The 20,676-nt window shown below is 53.5% G+C and overlaps 5 protein-coding genes across 5 annotated transcripts; 2 read left to right on the forward strand and 3 right to left on the reverse strand.

Moving 5' to 3' along the window:
* Nucleotides 1–1,006: 1,006 nt before the first annotated feature.
* On the forward strand, nt 1,007–2,360 carry PpBr36_08063 (uncharacterized protein; the record flags this gene model as incomplete). Its single annotated transcript, XM_029895196.1, has 2 exons — nt 1,007–1,861; nt 1,941–2,360. The coding sequence occupies 2 exons, from the start codon at nt 1,007–1,009 to the stop codon at nt 2,358–2,360; spliced, it is 1,275 nt and encodes a 424-aa protein (XP_029747032.1).
* A 1,005-nt stretch (nt 2,361–3,365) lies between these two features.
* Nucleotides 3,366–6,006, forward strand: PpBr36_08064 (uncharacterized protein; the record flags this gene model as incomplete). The annotated part of the gene is made up of 4 exons (XM_029895197.1): nt 3,366–5,080; nt 5,169–5,232; nt 5,297–5,389; nt 5,503–6,006. Coding segments are annotated over 4 exons (2,376 nt in total), but the record flags the coding sequence as incomplete, so codon positions are not given.
* Nucleotides 6,007–6,921: 915 nt separating this feature from the next.
* Nucleotides 6,922–8,903, reverse strand: PpBr36_08065 (uncharacterized protein; the record flags this gene model as incomplete). The annotated part of the gene is made up of 1 exon (XM_029895198.1): nt 6,922–8,903. The coding sequence occupies exon 1, from the start codon at nt 8,788–8,790 to the stop codon at nt 6,922–6,924; it is 1,869 nt and encodes a 622-aa protein (XP_029746891.1). The 5' UTR covers nt 8,791–8,903.
* Nucleotides 8,904–10,912: 2,009 nt separating this feature from the next.
* On the reverse strand, nt 10,913–14,837 carry PpBr36_08066 (uncharacterized protein; the record flags this gene model as incomplete). Its single annotated transcript, XM_029895199.1, has 6 exons — nt 10,913–11,152; nt 11,222–12,420; nt 12,484–12,694; nt 12,770–14,111; nt 14,231–14,312; nt 14,804–14,837. The coding sequence occupies 6 exons, from the start codon at nt 14,835–14,837 to the stop codon at nt 10,913–10,915; spliced, it is 3,108 nt and encodes a 1,035-aa protein (XP_029747027.1).
* Nucleotides 14,838–17,304: 2,467 nt separating this feature from the next.
* Nucleotides 17,305–20,676, reverse strand: PpBr36_08067 (uncharacterized protein; the record flags this gene model as incomplete). Its single annotated transcript, XM_029895200.1, has 2 exons — nt 17,305–19,446; nt 19,594–20,676. The coding sequence occupies 2 exons, from the start codon at nt 20,674–20,676 to the stop codon at nt 17,305–17,307; spliced, it is 3,225 nt and encodes a 1,074-aa protein (XP_029747028.1).

Raw genomic sequence — 20,676 nt, forward strand, 5'->3', positions numbered from 1 at the left:
TGTCTGGTATTACAGTACAGCCGCATTGTGCCGCCAAGGATTATATAGCTGGGCCTCAGAGGCGTCCTTGAGAGCGATCAAACTGATAGACACCCATCCGGGGGGGTCTGCCACCCCTGACCCTGACAGCCCCACTAAGCCCAACAAGCAAGGAAGCACCCAAGGCGCGCTAACCCAGCCTCCCGTAAGATGGTGCAGGGGGCGGTTTTGATGACATCCCATACATGACGCCGGGGCTAATAAGAGAGAACAGCTCGCGTCTTGCATCTCCCGACCGTCTGCTTCCCATCTCACTTTTCCCTTACAAATAAACGAAACAAACAAATGCATCACTGCCACGAATTATAAATACGGGTGTTTTTTTGTTCTTCCCATTAGGATATCGTGAGCTTGTGCAGCTACCTGAAATCATGGCGGAACTGCTACCAGCCGCTGAAGCGGCGCGATTGCCACTGCGGCATCAGGACGACATGTCCAGCAGCACTCTGACCTTGACCTTGACCTTGACCTCAACCACCACTTCCCTCAGCTGTAGCCCCAACGTCGGGGTGATCACCCTGTGAAACCAACAGGACATACAAGTCTCTTGATAGAACAAGAGGCGGGGTGTTGGTTTGATTGATCCCACCGAGGAGTCGATTAGGCCAACCCTTTTTTTTTTTCTTTCTTAATATCAGTCCAATAATCTACCATCCTCGATTCGAGACTCCTTTGGGGGAGCCCTGGTCGAGATATTCTCAGTCTTGTCTCGGTGACGATCTTGCTGTCAAGATAGTCTACCAGGATTGTAGTCTGGAAGTGAGTGACCATTGATGGAACCGCGATCAAGCTCAGCTATGGCCTCGAAGCTAACGATGCAGGACAGCAAACACTTATTCTCGTCACTTACCTACTTACCTGCTCCGTCATACCAAATCATCTGCTCTTCTCTCTGATATTCGAACAAGAAACGCATTTTCCCCGATCAGACCCAAAGTAATACTTTAACGAATATCAGCTAGTTATCATGGCGGCTCTCAGCATGATGACCAGGGCATCACGTGCCCACGAGCCTACTTTTGAGCCTACGTCCAGCTCTGTTCTGCACCTGCTTTCTCAACTCGACTTTGAAGATGATGAAGATGACGCTCTTGCGAATGAATATGTCCTCAATACGCACTTGGCCGCTGTTCCAGGAGAGCTCGCTCTCTTTATCTTTGAGAATCTGGATCTGGCAAGTGTTTTCGCCCTGTCGGCAACTTGCAGACGGTTCCACCAGCTCTACCTGGCCAACAAGAGTCAAATCGTCTTTACGGTCTTGGAGACCGATCCGCATTTTGGTCCCTCGGACGGTCTATTCCGCGTCCTGGCCATGTCACCCACGGATCTGGAGGTTCCTTGGCGTACCTGGCTCCCCAAGGAGGTTGTGTTTCGGCGCAGAGTACTCTGCAGAGGTGCGGCGCTGCCGACGAATGTTCCTGGCGAACGCGTTTCTGTTCTTGGCCGAGAGGATGATTCTGCCCCGGGCGTAACCGTGAGACTTGAGGATGCTGATGCCGATCGCGTCATCGAGGTCTGCAAGCTGGTCAGAGGATGGGAACGTATCTTTCCGTACTATCGGTTCATGAACAATCCCGAGTGCCTGAGGCTGCTCAACGCCAATGAAGAGCGGCGGCTTCGGGCTGCGCTGTACACGTGGATGCGGTACCACTTTTATTTCCACAGTGACCTTCGGCGGCCTAGGGACTCGCTTATTATGCGCACCAACATGCTCAGGATGCTTGACAGCGGAGAGTTGACGGATTTGGAGGACCTGTGGAGGACGGTCAGGTCGTTGGTGGAGTGCCTATGTCCTAGTATGGAAGCCGTGCTTTGCGATGCTGTAGGTTGTACCTTAAAACCTTTTCACACATGTTCTTCGCCATGTTTGTCTGAGACTAACCAAGCAACCAATTATTCAGGGTCCACATGTCTCGGTCGAGGAGGCCGGTAGGGTGGCATGGGGCTGTACGCGACACTGGGAGATTGTGTCGACGATGATGAAGCTGGGCCCGGACAAGCTTCTCTTTTACGTGAAGAACTGGCACCTATACACCAAGGCGCGGCTCATTGACGAGATACGTCGCGAGCGGCCGGGAATGGAGGCGCAGATCGAGAGCCTTTCGCAGTCGATCCACGTCGTCATGCGGATGTACCAGGCGCCCAACCACGTGGAGGATCGGTCGTCGGCAGGTATCCTGGACTGGGAGGAGGGCCGGGAACCTGCGCGGCCGTGGTTCAGAGCCGGCGGTCACGGTATCCTCTGGCGGACTGAGGAGGATCCGGGGGATCATGGGCTTGATGATGCGGCGTTGTTGTGGGCTGGGACGCTGACTGAGTGACAGGGGGTGTAATAGTGAACAACTTTTGCAGAGCCGGGATTTATGCTATCGTTCTTGGTTTTGGAGACGGCGATAGAGGGTACGAGGCTGTCAAGATTTGGGACTGGGTTGTTGCTGATAGTATCCTTTTGGCTCATCGGTTGCTTAGCATACTCCTATACACAATTTAGCTGATGCGCTCACCATGTATATGGACATCGAGGTGGTTGTTTTTTTTTTTTTTTTTTTTTTTTTTTTTTGGTACTGTAATGAAAATGTTGCGTGATCTAATCATCGGTAACTTTTTTTGGATTAAAACTGGTCTCGGTTTACTCTGGATAATATTCGAGACAATAAATGCGGTAGGCTGTAGCTCCCCCATTTTTTTGTTGTTCTAACAGCTACAGTAGAGAGGCCGAGTTGGGCTTGCAGTGGGTGGAAATGGAGGCTGGGTCCGAGCTCCACGTGCAACTTGCTACTCACCCTGCAGCAGCAACTTCAAGCTCGCATCAAATAATTGTTTCCCTTTCAACCTGCTGCATACATACATACCTGCACACACTTTCACCAACAACCCACCACCGAAATCACAGCCAAACTTTAACCTTTACTCTTTTCACCTGTCTGTCATACAAAAATATATGATATTTCCGTAAAGGACTCACTCGTCTTTGCGCTGGTTTCGGACAAAAATCACAACTTGGGTGATTGGCTTCTTCTTCTTCTCATCGCATTGGACCGCTTGATGTTTAGCGAGCAACACCAACAACATCCGTCTCTCTCTCTCTCTCCCCCTCTCTTTCTCTGTCTCTTATTTCTACTTCAAGAGTTGACAAAGGGGCGGTTTTCTTGCCACAAGACTGAGCCTGTATCCTCATGTCTACCACCCATTAAATGATTTGGTTTCTTTCCTGGTATGATGGATTCTTTGCAAAAAGTCCCTTGAAATGCTCATTATTTCTCGGGTGTTAATACTCGTTCTTCCATGCGATATATCCCATGCTAACCGGGACACTTTGCGGAAAGAGGGCAAGCAAACCAAAGACTGGATCAAAACTTGTCATCGTCGTGCCCTGCGGTAACCCGCCGCCAGCCCTCATCTACGTGTGGCAGGGCGCCCTCATAATGGAGGAAGACGCCGTCATGGAGGGCGACGGCCCCTTGCCAGTCAATGGCGACTCAAACGATTACCCCAACGCCAGGGATATCGCATCAGGCTTCAACGACGATCAGATGCAGCTCCAGTTCGGGGAGGACGAGGATGGCGAGATGCAGCTCCACCTGGAAGACGATGGCGACAACGAGCTGGAGCTGTACAACCCGCGGGACTACCCCGAAGATCTGCGCCGCCGCGGTCTGCTGCCGACGGGCTGCTGCTACGACGACCGCATGAAGCTCCACGCCAACGCCGACTTTGGCGCCGGTCCACACCACCCAGAGGACCCGTCCAGGATCGAGGCCATCTTCAAGACGTTCAAGCAGGCGGGGCTCGTCTTTACCGGGACGGATTCCGAGCTGATCGACATCATAGCAAACAGGCCGTCGTCCTACATGTGGCGCATCCCCGCGCGCGAGGCCACAAAGGAGGAGATTTGTCTGGTCCACTACGCAAAGCACTACGACTGGGTCAAGGAGCTGTCGACAAAACCGACGGCCGAGCTGCGGAGGCTCACAAAGGAGCTGGACAAGGGCCAGACGAGCGTCTACGTGGGCAGTTTGACGTTTGAGGCTTCGCTCATCTCGGCCGGGGGCGCCATCGAGACGTGCAAGAGCGTCGTGTCCGGACAGATCAAGAACGGGTTTGCCGTCATCAGGCCGCCGGGCCACCACGCCGAACAGGACTCGGCCATGGGGTTCTGCATTTTCAACAATGTACCGATCGCTGCCAAGGTGTGCCAGGCGGAATATCCAGAAATCTGTCAAAAGGTTTTGATATTGGACTGGGACGTACACCACGGCAACGGGATTCAAAACGTATTCTACGAAGACCCCAACGTGCTCTACATATCCCTCCACGTCTACAAGAACGGCGAGTTCTACCCTGGGAAACCCGAAAACCCCATGACTGCCGACGGCAGCATCAGCTCCTGCGGTTCCGGGCCGGGACTGGGACGGAATATCAACATCGGCTGGGACGACCAGGGAATGGGCGACGGCGAGTACATGGCGGCGTTTCAAAAGATCATCATGCCGATTGCACACGAATTCAACCCGGATCTGGTCATCATCTCGGCCGGCTTCGACGCGGCCGCGGGCGACCAGCTCGGCGGCTGCTTCGTGACCCCGCAGTGCTACGCCCACATGACGCACATGCTCATGTCTCTGGCGCACGGCCGCGTAGCCGTCTGCCTGGAGGGCGGCTACAACCTGTCGGCAATCTCCAAGTCGGCCCTCGCCGTGGCCAGGACCTTGATGGGCGAGCCGCCCCCTAAGATGGACATGGCCAGCCCCAAGATCAACAGGGAGGCGGCGCGGCTCCTGGCGCAGGTCCAAGCGTACCAGGCGCCGTACTGGGAGTGCATGCGGCCCGGCGTCGTCGACGTCGAGTACGAGCAGCGGCTCGGGTCCGAGCGGCTTCACGACGTGATCCGGCAGGCTCAGAAGTGGAAGCTGAGCAAGGACTTTGGGATGCTGCCGCTCTACATACAGCGGGAGAATGCGTACAAGAGCTTTGAGAACCAGGTGCTCGTCACGCCTAGGATACACTTGGCGAGGAAGATTATGGTGATTATACACGATGCGTAAGTGTCGTGTCTTGGTCCAAGCTGGGCTCGGTCTGCGGCTGGTATCTACATTTCTACATTACTGACGAACATGTTATCTTGCTAGACCCGAGCTGCTCGCACAGCCGGACCCGTTGGACAATCACTTGGATCCTCACAATGCTTGGGTGGTAAGATATGGACGCCTTTGCTTCCCCGGACGCACCAGCGACTAACTAACTACCGGTGTTAAAGAACGACGGTGTATACCAGTACATCAGCTGGGCAGTCAAGGAAAAGTTTGGCGTCATCGACATAAACGTTCCGCAATACATTACAAGGCCAGAGGTTAGTCAGCATGTATCCCGTGTATCACTATGGACGGGCCGTTCTCGTCATGACAGAAAGCATGTACAAGTTTGACTAATTGCCAAAATACCCCCCCTTTTTTTTCAAAACAGGACACCGACGCGCACACCCGCGCGACAGACGAGCGCGAGCTCCACAGGCAAATCCTCGAAATCACCACCTTCATCTGGGATAACTACCTGCAGCTGTACGACGAGGCCGAGGACATATTCCTGGTCGGGGTCGGGGCGGCGTACCTGGGGATCAAGACGCTCCTCATCAACCGCGAGTGCAAGCGGCGCATCTCGGGCGTCGTCTCGTTCGTCACGGGCAACCTGCGGCCCGTCAAGTCGGACGTGGATCCAGACCTGTCGACCTGGTACCGCGACAACTCGCGCATCTACGTCGGCTCCGACCACGCCTGCTGGCTCGACAACGACCTCACTCGCAAGGTCAACAAGCGCCGCTTCGGCGCCGTCAAGCGGAGCCCCGTCACGGGCCTCGCTCGCATGATGCGCGAGCACGCGCAGGACGCCCAGGCTTGGATCCGCAGCCGCATCACGACGCCCGAGGACGGCGGCGATACGACCGATGAGGATGAAGGAGGGAGGGAGTAGTGCGCTGCTCTTGTGTTTTGTTGTCACCTGGGTGATGAGAGGAGGAGAGGGAGGATTGAATACCTACTTCAAAAGGATATGGAGGAGAGACTGTTCTTTTCTTTTCTATTCTTTTTGTCTTTTTTGTGGCTACCTTTTTTTTTTCATGTTGACGTGATGAACTAAATAATCTCATCTTTTATCCAAGTAGCTTTGTCGTATTGAATGAAACTCCGAACTGCACTTTTTTTTTCCCCTTCTTCTGGTCCTAATGTCACGAGGTGCTCCAACAGCCTAATATATCCTATTTTCTAGACCCATCCTTCATTTTTACCTTTGACGAATATGTTTGTACTTTTGGCTGGCATTTTATTCATTCGTCTACTCCTGCCAATGGTGCATAGTGCAGCTTCGGCAACGTCTCCTCCTATGCAATAATCGGACTGTTGGACAAGACACCAAAAGGTTGGAAAAGTGAAGACGGAAAAACATGCCTCCAATGCCGGGTGTAAATTCAAAGGATTAATACTATCTGTTTTTTTTTATTTTTTTATTTTGTGTGTTTAGCCACAATAGTTTGGTCTCAGTCTCAAGACGAAGGGAACAAAAAAAAAAAAGAGGTTATTAGACCGTCGTCCAGGTCATGAACAACAAGCAAGACTCGTTAGCTGTTTGCCAAAACCGCTTGGCGTAACGAGATGGATACAAAACAAAGGGTCGTACTGACTAAAAAAAAAAAAAAAAAAAAAAAAAAAAACTCAAAGCAATCTTGTATATATACATATATATATCTGTTACTACCCGCGTCCCCGAAACCATGAAAGGAGAGAAGGAATAAAAGAAAAACCGACAAGAACATCCCAGAAACGGTTTATATACCTATTAACGGATCTTTATAAAACCATTCTCATCCAAGCGCTGTCCCTTCCCTTCCAATTAAGCCCCGGCCCCTGGTGCGGCCGCCGCGGCTGCAGCTGCAGGCGCGGGCGCGTGGTGCCCTATGTGCAAGATCTTTCTAAAGCTCTTCCTAATTCCCGACCTCTCCTCCTCACCTGCAGCATTATTCGCACCACCACCACCGCCTCCCCCTTCAGTCCCTTCGACACCAGCAGCACTGTTTCGTCGCCCGATTAAGCCCGCAAAGCTCATCCTCCTTCCATGTCCGCCACCTCCGCCTCCACCGCCAGCACCACCACCAGCAGCAACAGCAGCGGCCTCCCTCCTCATCACCTCCTGCCGCCTCTGCTCCCTCTCCTTTTCGACCCTCCGCCTCGCTCTGGCAGCGGCCGCGACTCCCGCCGAGTTGGGCATCATGACGCCCGTCATCATCGGGTCGTGGCCCAGGCCCATCATGTTGGAGGGGCGAGGTGGCCACTCGCCGTCGCGCTTCCAGGCCGCCACGCACGAGCGTATCATATCTGACAGGTTGATGGGGCAGGATGGCTGCGCGGCCGCGGCGACTACCTTGTCGTAGATTGACAGGTACAACGCCGGGGTGATGCTGGCCCGCATCGGGTTGTTGGGAGGGAGGAGTGGTGGGGGCACGGGGAGGATGGTTTCGATCGGGTATGTGGACGGATCCGGGTTGCTGCCGGAGCCCGTCGTGGTTACCGAGTGGGATTTGTTGGTTGTGACTGGGGAGAGGATGGAGTCGCCGTCGTATGCGGGTGGGGTGAGGATTCCGATTCCTGTGGTGGTCGCTGTCGTGGACCCCAAGGTTGATGTTGGATGGGCCTTTGCCGTGGTGATGCTGCTAGCAGTAGTAGTGGTGGACGTCGGCGATGCAAGCACAACAGCTTCGCCCTCGCCGTGGCTCGACCTGAAACGGAACAGCTTATCCCTCCGCCTGGGACTGGTCGGGCTTGTAGGGCTGACGAGCGGTCTAGGCTTGAGGCGCACCGTCCTGGCGCCGGTCCAGGCATCCCTCCTCGCGTTAAAGCAAGCCAGCCCTTCGTTCCAAGCCATCTCCTCGCGGTCCGCTCGGCGCCGCTTTTCGCGTCCCGCCTGCGAGGTGGCCTGCACGGCGAAGCCGACCGAATCGGGACTGTCAAAGCGGAAGGGCGAGGGGGTCACAGCTGGGCCAGACGGCGTAAAGGTAGTACCATCGTCGTCCGAGATGTCAGATGTCCACTCGGCCCGGGGACGATACTGAGATGGGTCTTCTGATACGATGCTGTAGATGGACTCGGTATCTGAATCTGCTTCCGCGCCGGAGTCGATTGGCTCGTCCGTTTCCACAGCATCCAGAACTTCAACAACAGCTGCAGGTGCATGGACGCCAGTGTCCTCGGCGTTGTCATTGTCCTCATCGACAACCGGATTTTGTGGCTGTTGCTGCTGAGATGGCCCAGCATGATCTACGTCATGGTGACCATTGCTGGCATTTTCCACCGCCACATCCATATCCACAGCTTCAGATGTGCTGCTGATCACCAGTGTTCCCTCGACCGTCGTCGGCGTCTTGGGAACTGTGGCGGCAGCGGCGGGAGCAGGTGGCGGGACCCGAGGCGGCCACTCAAAGGACCAGTCATTTCTGACCTTTGACTGGAGGTAACGTCGCACGGCCTCCTTCTGCCTCGCCTTGTCTCTGCTGACCAGCTCTGCCTGGATGTCGTAACCATTGGAGTCGTCTCCCTCTACACCGGCCGTCTTGTCACGCAGGTGCGGATGTGATGAGGACGACGGCGACGGGAGGTGGCGCAGCCTGGACCTGACCGACCTCCGGATTTCAGACAACGTGCTGGGGCGGCGAGTTGCTGCTGTTGATGCTGGCGGCCCAGCCCGTTCCGCCATGGTCGACGCCATGGGCTGACTGAGGACCCTGACTGACTGACTGGGTTTGGGGCGATTTTGGGGGTGACTCGGGAAGTGATGATGTAGTTATACAGGTTATGCTTGACGGGTTGATATCCGGGGACCCCTAAAAAAAAATAAACAAAAAAAAAGTAGATCTCGGCAGTGAGGAGAAATTGGAACGGGTTTGTGTTTGTTTGTTTGTTTCCCTCGATTAATTTTGTCTTCCACTCTTGGAACCTTCCCGTTTACGAATCGTTGACCGTTTTCCTGATTGGTCGAATAAAAAGGCAAGAGAGGTATGCACAAACGTTGTCAAGTACAAAAAAGAAAAAGAAAAAGAAAAAGACCAAAGAAAACCAACCGGCCCCGGCGTAACACCCAAACCAGAAACCAAACGGGTCTTACTTTCGGGATTTGTTTTTCATTGCGTTGTATCCGGCAGTCTCACAACCTCACTCGCTCGTGAACAAAACCAGCGAGAAACAAAGAAAAAAAAACAAAAAAAGGTTGAAACGAAAATGAAGAAGAAAAAAAAAATAGCACAGCACATACAAAGTCGATCTGCGGTCTCGGCCGCTGCGGGGGTGGGGAAAAATAATGGCAGTCCAATCTTAATCCCTGGCAGGGCCATACGGCTCAATAACAAGCAAGCATCAGGGTGGTGGCTTGTCATTTTTTAGCTGACAACCAGCGCGCCAAAACTGCCTTCAAAAGGCCTGGCCCAGAACACCGCGGCACTCCAGCGCCAAGAAAAAGCCTGGGGCTGAAAGGTCGGCAGACGGGGGGGTTCTTTGAGAGGGGTGTCTTTTTCTATTCGACTTTTGTGCTTCTTCTCTTCCAGTTATGCCACCCCCCCTCTGGAAGTCACAATATCCCATCGGCCTTCGCCTGCTGTGTATCCTTTCCCTGCTTTTTGTTGCTCCTCGGACCTTGCAGTAACGCATTGAGATAGATATGCAAGTATGACCTGAGGACGGGCGGGGAGAAGAGAGAGTCGACCGGCCGGCCAGCTAGCTGCTTGCTCGTTATTTTGTTTTTACCTTGCTTCACCTCGACTTTGGAGGTGACGGAGGATCCTATAAAACAAAACCAAAAAAAGATGCAAGTTTAGCCCCCGCAAAAGAAAAAAAACATCAATAAAGTACTAGCCCCAGCTTACACTTTCGATAGGCTGAGACCACTTGCGCTAGCTTCGTGTGCTTCTTTTCTACCACATCACTGTGTGCAACGCTACCCAGAACCCCGCATTTAGCGATGCCTCGCTTTTGTTCCTCAGCGTCTATTCCACATTTTTTCCTCCGAGCAGCTCGGCACCAACACTATGGGTAGGCAGGTGACACGTATAAATAAAGATATTGGACAAAAGGAGGGGGTTCTGGGTGAGTTCGTGACGTGCAATGTTGAGATAAGAATAATCTAGAACTCTGTCTGATATAGTATTCATTGATCCAGCTCGGCTCGTTTGCTCCCAAAGAGACACCACACGGTGGGTACGTCGTAAGCTTGCCAAAATAAGAATGATAATAATACTGTAGCCAGCTTTGCTGTACGCAACTAACTAAGATAATTCCAAAAGCTGCATCCCTGCAGCCACAGTCACAACCTTAACCACCACCAATGTCGCAAGACCGTTCGTTCGTCCGTCCGTTCGTTTCAACTTTTGGCTAGGTGTCACATGCTATCCCGAATGACATCAACTGCACCACTCGATCCAACCCTCCTTTTGCTGATCATGGCCGACTTTGGCATCGATATCACAGTGCCCCCCAGCCAGATGAGCAGGGTTGGGTTGGGCTTAGATAGTCATAGTCTCGAAGCTTGCCAGCATTGCTTGATGCATATAATTGCCAATGTACCACGCAACAATTGTGCCCCCTCATTATAGGATTATCATCTCGGCTGAACCCCAAGTGACAACTATGTGCACAGCCTAGCCCATAAACAAACAAGAAGACAAAAGCGGACACAAAAACCAAGTCCGTCTACTCCTCTCGTGAGGCCCTCGACAACGTTCTATATAAACACGCCTGCTCATGTCCAATCCGCCTTCTTAGGCTAATCTTAGAAAGAAACCTCGTGGAATATATATATAAATAAGATAACAATGCCCTGACTTCACGTACGCCAAACATCATTTCAACGCTGCCGCAAAAGCAGCAGTCGTCGTCGTTGCAACTACTGCCGGCTTCGAAGCAGGCTTCTCTTGCTCTTCCTCGTCTTTGTTTTCCTCTTTTGCCGGCTCTACAGGCGGCGGTGGTGGTCTCAGCTTCAATTCCTTTTTGCCGTTCGACCGGTAAAAGAGAACCACATCCGCCCCGCCCCTCCAGACTCGCGCTCGAAGCGTCGCCAAGGTCATCGTCACGGGAAGCAACTGTTTTTTTTTGCATGTCAGCCAATAATACCTAGATGCCAACCGAAAGAGTAACATGGGCAAACTTACCTGATCATTGCACCAAAGCTCCAGATATTCCTCAGGCTTCATCCGCTCTTTCTTGGCCTCGTCGTTCTCGTCAACCTCCTCATCCTCCTCCAGCCGCTCCGCTACGTACGCCAGGATCTTTCTGACCCTCAACATACGGTTCGCGTTGAGCCTGTTATTCCCATCCTGCGCTGCGATATGCGGGAGCTCGTCCTTGTATGGGTTCAGGATGAATGATACTTTGTGCGGCTCCTTGACCGGTAGCGTGTTACAGAGGAGTACGTCCCCGAGCCACATGGGAGCCACCTGTTCGATTGTATCCACGTCCGCGCCTACCGTGCCCACCGTACCCCGGTAGAGCTCCGCGCTGCCGCCAGACGTTTCCTCCTGGATAATGATTTTGGTATTGGCCGGTAATTTGAGCACCGGCGTTTCGGATGGCAGCGACGGCGCTACCTTGCTTTCGATCAGTTTGTCGGGAACCTCGGCCAACTGCTTCTCGTATTCGTTTCGTATTTTTTGCACCACACCGTGGAAGCTGTCATCGACCTCCTTTTCATGTTTGGATGACGTTTCTGACCCCGCCGTCCCCCCACCATCGGATTTGTTTTCATCCTCTTGGGGTGCTTGTTTGACCACGGGCTTTTCTGCTGCTGTTGCTGACCCAGATCGGCTGATTTTGGGTATTTTAAAGTTCCACTTCTTCAACCCCAGCGCTGGCGATTTGCCATTCTCTTTTCCATCCTTCCCGTTCTCACCGGCTGGCGTCTTGGGCTCCGCAACGGCAGGAGTCTGCGGCGCTTCTGTGGGAGCTGTCGCCGGTGTTCCCACTGGCTTGTTCCCTGCGTCCACTGCCGAGATGGCGTTTGAAAAGTAGTCTTCCTTCTCTCCCGACGCCCGGCTGGCTTGGGATGACCTCTTGTCTACCGGCGTTGATGGGTCCAGTGAGGTACGCCCGGGGGCTGGTGTTGCGAGACCTATCCCAAGCCCTGGCGTCGTCGGTATTGGTGCACCGTTGGCGCGCGGAGTGGTGCCTTCTGCAGACCCCTCTGTTGCCGTATACTCTGGGATGGTGATTGACGTGGGCGGGTTCGCTTTCGCAGCCGCTATCCTCTTTTCTACTCCCTCATTGAGCGTAGCTCTAAAGGCCTCATCTCGCCTGATTTCCTCATCCACCAGGTTTGCAAATAAATACCTCAGGATCCATTTGCCAAGGTTTACTAAAGTTTGGTTAGCGTCAAGTTTGCTGTATTCTCACCATGAAGCACATGTTGGGCACTCACTCCTCTGATCCTCCCTGAATTCTAGCGGCTCCTCGGTTACAAGCTGATCGGCATACATCTCGGCATCGAAGCAATTAAACGGTTCGAGTACCACGGTTAGATTACCTGAGCTTGTGTCTATCGAACACCAAGGAGCTGTGGCGTCAATGGTGTTGACCTCGGGCTCCACGTCTTCTAAGTGCCTCTTTCCGAATTTTTGAATGGGTCGGCACTGCCAGTGGCCCGATTAGCTTATGACTGACTGGTTTTGAGTCGATCAGCAACAACTTTGCGAGCAAATACTCACATTGATAAGGTCCCATAGCAGTACTTCCCCTGCCGTGTCAAGTGTCAACACTCTGCGACGATCGTTTAGCAGACGGTGCTTAACCAGTCCGAACTGTCCCTCGATCGTTTCCGCAGGGAGATGCTGCATCGGCTCCGCGGCAGGGACCGAGGTATCAAGTATTATTTCAGACTCTTTCCTGGAAAGCCCAGGTTCCGGCGGCTCATTGGCTTCGGAGCTGATAAAAGGCACTGCAGGATACACAGCTGTGTTGGATATCCTCAGGATAGATTTGGCGGGTATCTCCTTGACGCCGGGCGCAGCAGAAGCAACGGTAGGTGGTGATACTGAACCTTCCATCGGCCTATTAGCGGAGATGTGCGTCGAAACAGACCCCCGATGTTGCCTAAAAGCCTCAGGCAGCGCATCCTGGCTGGTCTCGACGTCCAGCCACCGGTTGATGGATGATGTTGCCGTCGCCGTCCAGATGTGACCTCCACAAGCCAGAACCTTGCTCACACCGTCGTTCTCCTGCGCAATAGCAACAGACAAACCTTCATCCAGCTCCCCAAATGTGCCTCTGACATCAGTCTTTACGACCATGCCCGAGCGGTCACTGCTATAAAAGACCTCCAGCCCCGGATCCTCTGAATACAAAGACCAGACACTGTCGTTGTGCATGGTCAATGTGTGCATGCACCGTCCGGCCGTGACGCTCCATACCTTGACCGTCTGGTCAGAGCTGGCCGTCATGACGGTGTCGCCGGCCTCGTTGACCAGAATTGAGCGGACGTTGTCCGTGTGTCCGACGAACTTTGTTATGCGCTTGCCGGACCGTGGGTCCCACAAGCGAAGCGTGGACTCGGGCCCGCCGCTGGCGAGGATGCTGTGGTTTACGCTGAGAGCGTAGACGGAGCCCTTCTCCGTGATCTCCTCGCCGCTGACGTCGATCTCGAGCGTCTTGCCGCCCCCGTTCAGGTCCCAGAGATAAATCTTTCTGTCAAGCCCGCCCGATGCGACCCAGCTGGTGGATGGGCTCGGTGTAGCCACACACTTAACGTAGTCGGCATGCTGGCCGATGGTGACGGGCTCGGCCGTAGTGTCTGTGTGGGGACGCCATACTTTCACGGTCAGATCGGAGGAGGCAGAGACTAGGGCGTTGTTAGAATCGGCGAGGCATATGTCGTTGATCCAGTGGGTGTGAGCTAATATCTGGCTGCGGAACTTGGAGGTTTGTTTTGGTTCGGGCGCGGAGGTGCCATTGGGGGCGGCCGAGTCGAGAGCCGAAGTTGAGGAGAATGGTGACTTAAGGTCGAGGTTGAGGTCCCATGCGCAGACAATGCCATCGCGGCCGCCAGAGTAACTGCAAAAGGCAACGAGTTAGAGAAGTAGAGGAGGCGACTACAATTTAGCAAGAGGTGCACGTGGCACATGAGATAGATAGTATAGGCGGAGAATCAGTAATATAGAGTTGGAACTTACAGGATGGATTTGTCGCGATCGGCAGCCAGGCCATTGACGCCAAGTTTGTGACCCCCAGCCTGTGAGCCGGCTACTTCAAGGACTGAAGAAAAAAGGGAAAATGTTAGTATTATCGCATGGTACTGGTTAGTGGCATTGCATGGCATGATATGGCATGGAATCAAGCAGGTTAGGCAGCGCGCCGGCCTTCTTCAACAGTACAGCACTCGAGGCGGCTACCATCTGAATGACCAAATCCGCAAGCAGAGGGGTAAACCCGGGCTTCTTTTTCTATGTTTCTGGTGTTACTTTTCCTCCCTCCTGGGTCGTTTTTTTTTTTCTCGATCTTCTCTTGTCTTCTAGTTCACACCTTGGAAGGATTGGCAAGCTATCGCCACTATAACCCAAGACGTGCATTGGTGTTATACCCTAGAAAGCTGCTTGAAAGACGAATGGGAACGCAAGCCATAAAACAACCACGTGCGGGGGGAACATCATCCTCAAGACTTTGGGCCAAGACAAAGCTGAAAAAAAGAAAAGAGAGGAAAAAACAAGAACAAAAAATAGGGACAGTGAAGAACTAAGGCGACGAACCATATGCTATCCTTTGACGCGCCTTCTTGGCCATGGCGAAAAGAAAAGTACCGAATAGGACGACGCGCGAGGCATGCGCTGTGTGTTGTCCGTTCTAGAAGTCCTTGGGGTGGAAAAAAAAGAAGCCGGGGAGAAGCACGCGCAGTAAGAGAGAATGGGTGGCCTATAGGTGAAATACCGGGCTAAAGCGGTGTTGCGACCAACTAGCTCTGCAAATGTACGAAAGTTGATGGTAGCGGAGGTTTGAATGTACGGTTGACGGTTACTGTACCTGCTTCTAGGCTGGAAGCTATGACGGAGGAAGAACTGGATCCGCTTGTTGGTTGCTTCTGCTGATGAGGTGAGGTGAGGTCGGTTGGTTGTTACAACTTCAGATTTGTTTCTTGTTCTCTCTTGTCTCCTTCTCTCGGTTGCCGCCGGGTTTTCACCCCCCGAGCAAGACAAACATTAAAAAAAAAAAAAAAAAAAAAAAAAAAAAAAAAAGGTACGGTAGAAAATAACGGCAGCACTACTCCTACTTTGGACAGCTGGGATGCAGAGTCGCTGCAACACCTTCCACAATTGATTGAGGCGACGGTTGAACAAGATCCCTGCTTGTGCGGGCGCTGAAGAACTAGAGGCTGCGGTTGGCTGCAGCAGGGGTTTTCCACCAGATTGGGGGCTGGAGAAATGAGGGGCTTGAGGGGGTTGCAGCAGGATCACTGCGACTGTTGCAGGTGCACCATTGCGAGCATTGCTGCTGCTCTCTTTACGCAGTACAGTTCCACAATGTTCCTTCCTTCCTCTCCACCTTCTACCCTCTCCCTACCTAGTTGCGGGGCCCTGTACTACGGTACTATAATTCCCAGTACTACTGCACAGTACTTTCTCCGGAGTTGGCTCGCTTGTTTGTTAATCTGTATTTAGTTAGGTTAGTTGTCGACCTCATCTTACGACAAACAGGTCTGACAGGTTGTGCAAAGGAAAACTTATAACACGCACGCAGGAGTCCTCATGACCACGACTAATGGAACAAGATCACCTGCTGACTTCAAAGCCATCCATCCTTACCTCCCGAATCAAGTCGACAACCTACATCAGGTACTTTTCCTGTCAGAACCGAGTCGAGTACCTATGGTTATGCCCCCCGTATTCAAAGTACATGCACAACCAAGTCAAGCCCAACCAACGAGCAACATGTCTCCATCGCACCACATAATCCTCTCCCCTTTCTCCTCCTTCAGCTCCCAACCCCGCATCACGGCATACCGACTGTCTGGTTCGCTAATGTTCAATTGATTGATATATTGGTTCAACTTAGCGAACCTGCCTTGCCCGCCCCCATCCGAACCTGGGGGTTTTCTGGTTGGGCCTGCGTCATCGCCCGATCTTTCCCATCATTTAACCGACTGAATTGATAGCAACTCCGTAATAAGTCGTTTCCTTCTGATCAAATCTCAGCTGACTTGGTGTTCGGATGGCAGCCAATAACATGTCAGTATCATGAAAACACTTGTTTTACCGCTCAAAGGTTAAGTCTGGTCATGTGTTTGATATGCAGGCTATGAATGAGCCCACATACCGGACACAAGTTGATAAAGATGCAAAGGCAATTGCCTATGTGTACCAGGAAGCACGACTTGATATGCTAGACTAACCAGTTCCCCACTCGGCAAAGGATAGACTCACCCTTGAAAGCAGCCAGCCTCAACGCCAAGAACGTCTTGTAGGTCTCTTGATAGGGCGCCGAGATGAAGCCGGCGGTGATAATCCCGCTCGGACGCCGCACGTCCCGTAGGCGCCCGGTGATGTCTTCGTGTGTGCTTCTCGCAACCAGTCAGACGTTCTTCGCAGGTTCCATCGTTTGTTTACTTTAGACAGACCGCTTGTTCATCCTCTGCCCTCGCTGCTTCAGATGCCTCAGCCCAGTCATGCACTCAGAATACCTCAAAGGACGAAGAAAGCCCTGCGAAGAAAATACATAGCTTTGCAGCACCAGCAGAAACATGCAACCTCTCGGGACTTCATAGAACCATTGCTGCAAGACATCTCTCAAAAGACAGCAACTGTGACTAATCCATCATGGACAAGACTAAAAAAAAGGAAAGAAAAAATATTAATAGATAAATACACGCATACTGTGTTTGGACTACATATATACTAAGTTATGTAGAACTGGCCGCCTGTAGTAAATCCGTGCGTTGGATTAGTTGTTAAGAAGCTGTTTAAAAAGAAGAGGAAAAAAAAGGTAATATCCCAGTCTTGAAAGTTGAGAAAAGAGTGAGGGTATACATAGAAGAAAAGACAAGAAGAAAAAGAAAGAAAAAAAGAAACAGGAAAAATCCAATAAAAATCAGGGATATTACATCGCTCAAACCCAACGCCTCTTTTTTTTGTATAACCCCAAGACAAACACCAGTAGTAGTTGACCCCAAAGGAGTGGGAAACAGAAAAGAGCCAACGAAAAAAAATAGTTAAAATCGTAAATCATAACGACCCAAAGTTACCGCCCCAATAGGATTTCAACGCCTCTTCCCTACGCCGATGTCGATCTTGCCGCTCATGCTCTGCACCACCATACTGCTCGCGTCTCCGCCCTCCTGGTCGCCCTTGCGCGCCGCGACGTGCTTGTTGACCCCGGGCCGGTTGCTCGTCTTGTCGAGGATAACGACGTCCTTTCCCCAGACCTTGATGCGGCCCGACATGTCTGTGGCATCAATGTCACCGCGCCACGACGAGGGGTATCGCACGCTGACCGCGGCCGAAGTGGTGCTGTGCCGCGACTGCAACGTGCGCAGGAACTTGGGCACCCCCATCGCGGCCGCTTGCGCCTGCTGCTGTTGTGCCGCTGCGTCTTCCGCCGTCTGAAGCTGCGGTCCGCGAGGGGTGATGATTGGTGGTGCCACGCCCGGTGGGACGAAGATCGAAGGGTGGCCAGATGGCACGTTGAATCGATCTCCAGGCCGTCCGTTAACTATGGGGACTACGATTCCACGTTCAGGATCTTCTGGGGCCTCGGACTCGGCCGGTTGCACCTGTGGTCCGCGAGGAGTAATAATCGGTGGTGCCACGCCCGGCGGGACGAAGATCGAGGGGTGGCCAGATGGCACGTTGAACCGATCTCCCGGCTCACCGTTGACGATAGGGACTACGATTCCGCGCTCAGGGTCTTCTGGGGCCTCGGATTCGGCCGGTTGCACCTGCGGTGCCCGTTTGCTGATGCTCGGCACTGTCCCGCCCGGTGGGATGAGGAATGCGGGAGGCCCCGACGGGACGTTGAACCGATCTCCCGGCCGGCCATTCACGATAGGGACCACGATGCCGCGCTCAGGATCTTCCGGGGACGTGGTGACCGGACGCGGTGGGGTTGTAAGAGGTGGTTGAGGTACGCGCCCGGAAGCACCTTCGAGGGCCGTAGAGTACACGCTCGTGGCCGCACTCCACCAAAACGGTTCCAGCACCTTAACTACTGTGCCGCCACTCGTAGATGTCGTCTGCAGGAGGCTCTGCTTCTGGTCCTCTGCGGCCACGCCTCGCATGATTCCCAGCTCGGCCGGCAAGACGGCGAGCATGTCGACTGCGATGTTGCCGCTTGTCGAGTGCATCTTGGCCGAGTAGGTAAAGGCGGCCGCGCCCTTGATATCGCCCGAGGTCGTGCCTACATCAATGTCATACTCCCTCGGTGGTAGGATCTCGACCGCGGACCGCGTCATCCCTTGCGGGGCGAGGCCGTTGCCTGCCGCATCCTGCTGCGCTAGGAGCGCTTGCCGTGCCTGGTATACCGGCTCCCAGAATTCGACGTTGCCCGATGTCGAGCGGATAACAAGCGTAGCGACGCGTGGGTCCGTCGCCAGCACTGGCTTGGGCTCGATACCAACATTCACTTTACCCGACAAGGTATCGAGGCGGAGATAGTCGAATAGTGGCCAGGCACCACTAATGGGTCCGCTGGAGGCCGTGGCATAGATCGACCTCGCCTCGAAACGGAAGAAGGGCGGGGCACCTCCCTGCCCTAGTCTGACCAATTCGTTTTCGTCCCGTGTTGCGGTGGCGCACGCTACGGAGCCGATGATTGTGGTAAGCTCGGCTTTCTTGAGCACTCCCAGGTCGAGGTTGCTGAGCAGATGGATGTTGAGGTGCAGCACTTCAACATTGATGCTGTCGAGCCTCGCCCCCTTGGGCAGAGAGATGGTGGCCCGGATGTGTAGGCAAGGAGGCTGCGTTCGACCCTGGGCCCTGTTTGGGGCGGTGAGTATAAGTTTTTGCGCCCGCGAGTCCCACTGTTGGTTGATCCGGACGCTGTCGTCGTTGCCCTGGATCTCAATCACCATCTCGGGCGCGCCCGTCGTCCTCCGAACTAACACGTCGCCGAAGACCTTGACGGGCACACCTGGCTGCGACTGATCCTCTCCCTCCATTTTCTGTAAGAGCACCAGCGAATACGCATCGCCAGTGATGAATGGATACGTCTCCTTGTTGACAAGCTTGCCAGTGGCACATCCCGATTTGGCCGGGAATGTGATTTCGCCGTCGAAGGGAGGATATTGCATCGGCGGTTCTTGTTGACTTTGTACTTGTATTGGAGTACTTTGTACTTGTATTGGAGAATCACCTGGTTCTGGATCTCCAAGACTTGCTTGTGACTTTAATGGCCGACCAGATGACTGTTGACCAGTCATAAACCAGTTACCCTGTCAGTCGTGATCCGTACCACCATTGCCCACCAAAACTTTAAACACAGGCCTCCAGAGGAGAGAAGAGGAGAAAAGTTATTAAAAAAAAAAAAAAAAAGCCGACGCAAATAGGCTTACCTCAATGATATTAGTCGTCCTCGCCGACCCAGAGTTCGAATAAGCTGCAAGAAACCCTAATACAATTGCAGCTGCCGCGATCGCTATTAACAGCATCCGGAAAGCCCTGGATCGCAGCAGCGGCGTCCTCCTCTTTGCCGGCCGCCACCTCGCCGGCTCAACATCATCCACGTCCACATCGCGGCCCATGCTCTGCGTCGACCTCGTTGTTGTCGGACTCTCCGTCAATAAACCCTGCCTCTCGCCACTCGCCGACCCGCGCGGCTGGGGGGAAGATAAGAGCCCCGAGGCTTCATCTTCACTGTCGCGTCCTGCTCCGTCTCTCATCGCAAATGTGTTGTAGTTCCTGAGGTTTCGTAATTGGTGATGATGGTAGGCGTAATTGTATTCGCTCCGTGTTGAGTAGGCGGGTGGTGGTGTCTCCTCTTCTGTCGTTGTCGTCGTCGTCGTCGTCGTTTTCTTCGGTACGGGCTGGTGGACCAAATCTTGGTGGCCGCCACCAGCCGTTATCGCCGTCAATCCTATGCCGCACCCAGCAGCGACAGCCGCCGTCTCGTTTCGTTCAAATCCAGATCCGGGGGCAAAATTGTGTATTTCGACGTTGCCATCGCGACGCCGATCCGAACATTCAGTTATAATACTACCATAGACGACAGCAGCAGCAGTAGAAACAGAACCGTTGCCGCCGCAAATCCTAGATGGATTGGACGCAGCATGTGGTAGACTGGGGGCCCGCGGCAGGAGCCCAGACCAACCCCGAGTCAGGCCCCGCCCGCTGTCCGACTGAGCACTACCCCGGCCCCTGTCCACCGCCTCGGCAGCGCTACCCTGCCAATGATAACTGTAATCCCCATGGGTCCTCTGTAGCGACGGGTCCAGAACCCAGACGTCGGGTAACAACGCTCGTGACGCTGTCTCTGCATCTCCCGCGCCCCCTGACAACCACGCCGTACCGCCAAAATACCCATCGCTGGGGGATAATGCAGCCTGCCAATTGTCGTCGTCGCTGGCGATAACGTCTGTGTTGAGTATATCATCATGAGGCCAATTATCCTCATAGCTAAGATTATGGTATCGTTGCAT

This window comes from Pyricularia pennisetigena, chromosome 5 (genome assembly GCF_004337985.1).
Source record: "Pyricularia pennisetigena strain Br36 chromosome 5, whole genome shotgun sequence".
In the NCBI taxonomy this organism is placed as follows: domain Eukaryota; kingdom Fungi; phylum Ascomycota; class Sordariomycetes; order Magnaporthales; family Pyriculariaceae; genus Pyricularia; species Pyricularia pennisetigena.